At 39.0% G+C, this 6,346-nt stretch overlaps 1 protein-coding gene across 1 annotated transcript in view; it reads left to right on the forward strand.

The window, feature by feature from the left end:
• GLRB (glycine receptor beta) overlaps positions 1-6,067 on the forward strand; it is a 47,727-nt gene extending 41,660 nt beyond the window's left edge. The window contains exon 9 of the mRNA XM_010164419.2: positions 5,203-6,067. Coding sequence (XP_010162721.1) covers positions 5,203-5,499 — 297 coding nt within the window. The 3' untranslated portion in view covers positions 5,500-6,067. The remainder of the gene's footprint in view (positions 1-5,202) is intronic.
• Positions 6,068-6,346: the final 279 nt, after the last annotated feature.

A 6,346-nucleotide genomic window follows, 5' to 3' on the forward strand; every position in this document is an offset into this window, starting at 1 on the left:
AGAAAACACAGCACACTAATGCTATACAATCATTACTTTATTGATGATCTGCATCTATCATTGTGGCAAAAACATGAGAAGATCACAAAACAAGTGGAAGGAAGATTAATGATAGAGTTTGTTAGAACTACTCCTTTGTCTTCCACATGAAGACTCTTACACAACTGGCAGCACTAGTGACAGATCTGCCTGCCAAAAGAGTTTGAGTGCAGCAGAAGAAATGATTTGATGGCAGAGAAGAGGTGCTGTGTAGGGCAGAGAATGCTGCGTTACAGTAGAGAGGCACTTCAGCCTAAGGGACGCCTGCTGAGCTTGAGAGGCTGCCAGGGTCGTAGCATGTTTGAAGCTTTGCTAGAAATTATGGACAATACATTTCTGCTCTCAAAAATTCTTTAATCCAAAATGATGGCATTTTATATTACACTTCGTCCTGATGGATAAAGAGGACTTGATCACAGGATGAACAATCAGTTGAAAAGAATCCTTATTTTATTTGCACAAAATAAATTTAGTCAAGTCCTTGCATTTTCAGTGCTGCGAAAGCACAGATTTCCCAAATTTGAAAACTATTTTTTTTCTCATCTAGGTGAAAGAATTTAAGCAAAAACTATGAATGATGCTGGTGAGCTATCTAACAATGTTCAAAATGGCTACAGACCAGAAGGGAAGCTATACCAATTAAAAAAACCCCAAAAAACCCAAACCCAAAAAAAACAAAATAAAAAAATAACCCACAAAAGACCCCAGCACAATTAAAAGCAAACTCCCCAAAGACTGAAAACTAACTCAGCTTCAAGCATTTCTTTTTTCCTCTCACTGGCAAATGGAGAGGTTGATAGCAATTAATATAAATTGAAATCCAGAAAATAGGTGTAGATAATAGGAGTAGGTAACAAAAGGGATATATGGTTAGCATAATTGAGGGCAATAGGAAGTTGCCTTGCATGTATAGCAAGAACAAACAAACCAGTAGCAAGTGTATTGGTCCAATACTAGACAGAGGACCTGTCAGTGTCAAGAACTGGCAGAAAAGGCAAAAGTGTTGGAACAAATACTCTGCTCTGTGTTTGGGGAAAAGGCAGGTATATACAATCAGATGATGAAATAGCTTTCATTGACAGTAGCTGATGAGGATGTTAAACAGTAGCTATTTAAGTTAGACATTTTACGGTTGGGATTTCAGCTTAAGTTGCATCTAGGATTTTTTAAAGAGCTGGTCCATGAACGCTGTGGAAAATTATTGTTGATTTTTTAATACGCTGGGAGCGTTCCAAAAGACAGCAAAAAGTTAACATCATGCCAGTACTTTTAAAGGCTAAGTGGCATAACATGAATAATTATAAGCCTGACATCAATCAGTGGAAAATACTGCATAGCTAACAGGGGGCTGACTAATAATTATTATTCAGAAGTATTAATTATCATTAATATTATTCATAATTCAGCCCCATGTTAGCTAATAAATTTATATGGGCCAGTGAAATTAAATCTGATCTGTGTTTTTATTGATTTAATCAAACTGAATATACTTTTTTAAAAGATTATCAATGAGGTTGACAGAGGTAATGATGTGGAGATGAGAAACTGAAGAACATTTGACTTGGCTTCATATGTCGGCCTGGTTACGTCATCCAAATTATGCAAAATCAAGGTTAGATTTGTTACCATCTGTAAGTACCAACAGTTAATCAGACTAACTATAGTCATGCCTTGTGACTGAAAATTGAAGCCAAATGAATTCATGTTAGAAATAAGGTACATATGTTAGTGAGGAAAAAGGTCATGGAAAAAATTCTTCATTCTGGATGTTTTTAAAGGAAAATCTGGTATAAATAGTCTGGGCAGTGAATGTGGAGAGTGATGAGGAGCACCAGAAGCAGCAGAGGCAGCAATGGGGAGCTAGTTCCCCCTCCCTGTCAGTCTGCATGCACAGGCAGCACTTCTTTCTTCTTCTCTTTCCCCACTTTCTTATCACATTATTCCCCTAACTTGTCAAACGAAAGCTTTCTGGGCCAGGTGTGGCCCTGCCGCAGCGGCACGCACAGCGCAGCTCTGGGCACTGCGGCATCCGGGGCAGCAGCAGGTGCTGAGCTTGAGCGTGGGCACCCATCAGCCTGAATTTTCTAAAAAGTGAGAAAGAATCATTGCAAAGGCTCTTCAGGCTTCTAAGAGTCATTTTGAGGTATTTCTGAGCTGTTCTTCAAAAGGCAAGTGTCCTGTCCAACATACCAAACCTAGGCAAAGTAGCCCAGTCCTGGGAGAAAGGAGAGCTAGGTCTGTGTTTTCAGCCAAGCCTCCAGAGCCATGTCACCTTCCCATGCCCTCCTCAGCATCCCTGCATCCATGCTGGAGGGACAAGGAGCAGCTCCACTGGGGACATGGGGAGGCCCTGAGCAAACAGTAAACGGCTGCTCCCCATCCACTCCAGGGGAAGAGCCATGGATCTGGTGGAAGTGTTCTGTGGGCTGGGTCTGGCCCACGGGTCATGGTTCTGAGGCAGGATAAGGCAAATTATATCAAGGAGCCAAGTTCATGTCAGGATGAAGTCAAAAGGATATAACATATAAACTATTTTTAATATATATTATCTCACTTTGTTTGGGGAAAGCTGCAGGTCAACTGAAGCGAATTTAGATTAGAAGAGAAATATTGGAGAGTTGAAGAGATGAATGAGAAAAAATTTAAAAACATGTCTAGGCAGTGACTGAATGTAGAAAATAGAAGATCATTAGATTTGTAAAGCCAGGTAAATGAAATAAATTATTTTTAAAAGTAACATATATTTACTAAAGAAAAATTTGGGCCAGGTCACTCTTACAAGGGAAATTGTGTCACCCTGATAAATCAGTACTGCAGCTGACACTAAACTAAGCAGAGCTCTGTGTGAACATGCTGCCAACAGTCCTCTGCTTTTAAGGCACGGGTGACCTCGAAGTCACTCCCTTAGTCCTCTGTCCCGCAAGTGAATGAGAACCAACTTGTAACAGCCTTTAGGGAAGCACTCTTTAGATACTGAAGTTGGATCAGGAATATTCTGTAGGGTAAATGAGAGTGCTTAGGCTACAATTAGTGTCACTGAGTTTTACAATATATCACTGGTAGTATGAGGAATGGGCTACAAGTCTGCAAATCCAAAAAGAGGTTTATAATTCCATACATGATTCTATTTCTTGTAATGGCCTTACTAAATCTTACTAGTTTTGACCATGGAAAAAATGAAATTTTTTAACTGTGGCTCTTCAGTTAACGTGCACCCCAGTCCAAAAGGGTCTGCTTTGTATCTTCATTACGCATTCATTGGGTATGATCCGACTGGAAGGAACCTCTTGGATCACTGGCAGCCCCCATGTCACCCAGGGTCACATAATCGTGTTCATGTGTGTCTCAGTCACCGCCTTACTAGGCAGTTTGCCCCTGCGGCTCCAGTACTGAGCACTGTCTCAGCTCTGTGATGACTGGGAAACGGTTGCGGGAAATTTGTATGTGTAGTATCGCCTTACCATCATGGAACACCTGTAATCTTGATTTTTTTGTGTAACCTGAACCTCAGTTTTAGTGCATTGGTTTCAAAATTTACAGTTTTTCCTGAGAAATAGAAGTCTGGCAGGTCTGGGGAGGCATATCCACTCTGCTCAGGGAACAGTGCCGTGCTTCTCTTACACCTTGTGCCAGAATCAGCATTGTAAGTAATGTGAGTAAAAGCCTCAGTCAAAGTTTAGGTCTCTTCCTGACTGCCTCAGTTCTTCTCATCCAGGATACCTTATCAGTTGTAACAGAGAAGCTAATAATATTCTCCAGAATATTTCATTCATCCTGAAGTCTGATACTGTATTTCACTATTATTATTATTTTAGTTAAAAATGTGATGATGCAAATATTCCAGACTATCAGCCTAAGACTTCAGAAAACCAAAGAGCTGAGAATAAAATGCCTGAAGGTGTTGTGGGAGAGATAGGCTACTGGGAAGGAGGGACAGGCAGCTTTTGGAAGAACCAAGTTTCAGTGGATTGGTAGTTCCAGGAAGCCCTAGTGATAATTATGTTAATGTCAGTTGCCCATGTGTATAACCTGATTTGTGAACCAGCATCTTCTCCAACTAACTCTCAGGTTATATATGTGAACAAATGGCATTATTAATAATGCAGTTAAGTTTAACAACCTGTATCCTTTTTCTTTTTTTTCTTTTTCTGCTTTACTGTGTAGTCAAATTGAAATTAAACTCTGGGAGAGATTTACCCAAGTCACAAAGCACAATGCCTTGCAGATAGTCTCCCTGAACAGCGTGAAGGTGGTCCTCCTGGAGCTATTTTGTACCTGAAATATAAACTTTATAAAACCCAAGGAAGATTATCTAAGAACTTTTTTTTTTTTTCTTCACAAAAAACCACTTCAATTTGAAGGGTACCAAATACTTTTTTTTTTCTTTTAAATGTTCATTGTCTGTGCCAGTGGGATTGTGTGGTCTGTAGAAGACAATGATTCACATGAGGTTACCCCGTAGCACAGTAGTGTTTGATCCCCAAGAGCACTGACAGAGCTGTAGGAAAGGCAGATGTTCAGTTGCTGGATTTAGATTTCCCAGTTACACAGTTCTGCAGTGTATGGATGGGATGTGCTGAGAACTATGTCACATCTTTGTTACCAGTCTTTAGAGAGGACTGCAGGTACAAAGAAAGTGCCTTCTTACTATGCAAGGTGGTCACCCTAGGATGAGATACAGGATCTTGAGCTGGATACAATGTAGAATGAGAATAGACTTTAATCATTGCATCAAACACTGAATTTTAGGGTTAATTCTGACTATAGCTTCCAGGCCTCAGAAAAATACAAGTATTGAATAGTATCTGTCCTGCAAGTTCATTGGCACAGAACCGATTTCCAAAAATATTTTCTACAGAAATACTCTCTCCTCTTCTATCATCTTAAAATGAAGGTGTCTAACTACAGCAGATTGCACAGCATGAGGTACCTTGTGCATGAAAAATTACACAATTAGGAATGTTTGGATTAGTTTATATGATTGACTGATCATCCTTAAGTACTTTATAACGCAACCATTCAGCAAATTAGGCTGATGTAATGTCTCCCTACCAACGAGTAATTTCCTATATGTTTGTTTGCAGTATTCTCTAGCAGCTGCATTAAGTTTGTTAATGAAATATGGTGAGTAGATCATGATTCCCCTCACTCTTTATTTTATAGGTTGGTGAGACCAGATGCAAAAAAGTGTGCACTTCGAAATCTGATCTGAGATCCAATGATTTCAGCATTGTTGGAAGCTTGCCGAGGGATTTTGAATTATCGAATTATGACTGTTATGGGAAGCCCATTGAAGTCAACAATGGGCTCGGGAAATCTCAAGCCAAGAACAACAAGAAGCCTCCTCCTCCCAAGCCTGTCATTCCATCAGCAGCAAAGAGAATCGATCTTTATGCAAGAGCACTGTTCCCTTTTTGCTTCTTGTTCTTCAACGTCATATACTGGTCCATATATTTATGATAAATCTTTTATTTATTTTTTTCGTATCTGTAAAATATATCCCACTTCATTAACCCTTCCCAGTCATGAAGGCCACTGTGTGAAATTATTTGCATTTGCAAAGCAATATGTTGCATTTTGATGCCATGCGATTGTACTGAACATATGGCATCTGAAATTTGAATGAAAGCATGACACTGCAATGTCTGTGCTCCGACCAACATTGTATATAAATGTACAGCATACATCCTGCTTTAGGAATATATAAGAAGGACTATGCATACTACATTATAAAGCTGAATAACGCTCTTCAGTTATTAGTAACATACAGAGATTTAAAGTGTTTCTGACATGAAACTGATGTGCACGTTGAGTATTATTAAAATCAGTATTCTAGTATATGTGGTATTTAACAGCTTTTCTGCTAACTTCCAGAAGGGAAAACCAAAAATCTTGTTCTTGTATAATTTTAGATGGCACTGTTGATGAAAAAGCTAAGATGTAATTCATATTATTTAGACTTTGCAAGTGAAGGCAGCACTGAATAAGATGGTCTTGTCTATGTGGAAAAATAAAGATCAAAGAATTATTTATTTTGTAAAATCAACTCATTTAGGGAAAAAAAATTGCATCCATCAAGCAGGCACACTTAAATGTGCGAGAATATGCTGACAATAAAATATTGGGCCAAATTTTGACTGCTCTTTTCTTAGGCACAAACTCGATACAATATGTCAAAACCAAACAGGCCACTTTTTAGACTAAAGGTATCAGTAGTTTTGGAGAAACATCACACGATGCAGTTCAGTATCAGGTTACTTTATACTTTTAAAAATTACTCTTAGCCTCTGGCTCATCTTCTGTAGCA

Source organism: Antrostomus carolinensis, unplaced genomic scaffold, assembly GCF_000700745.2.
Source record: "Antrostomus carolinensis isolate BGI_N321 unplaced genomic scaffold, ASM70074v2 scaffold7673, whole genome shotgun sequence".
NCBI classification, from domain to species: domain Eukaryota; kingdom Metazoa; phylum Chordata; class Aves; order Caprimulgiformes; family Caprimulgidae; genus Antrostomus; species Antrostomus carolinensis.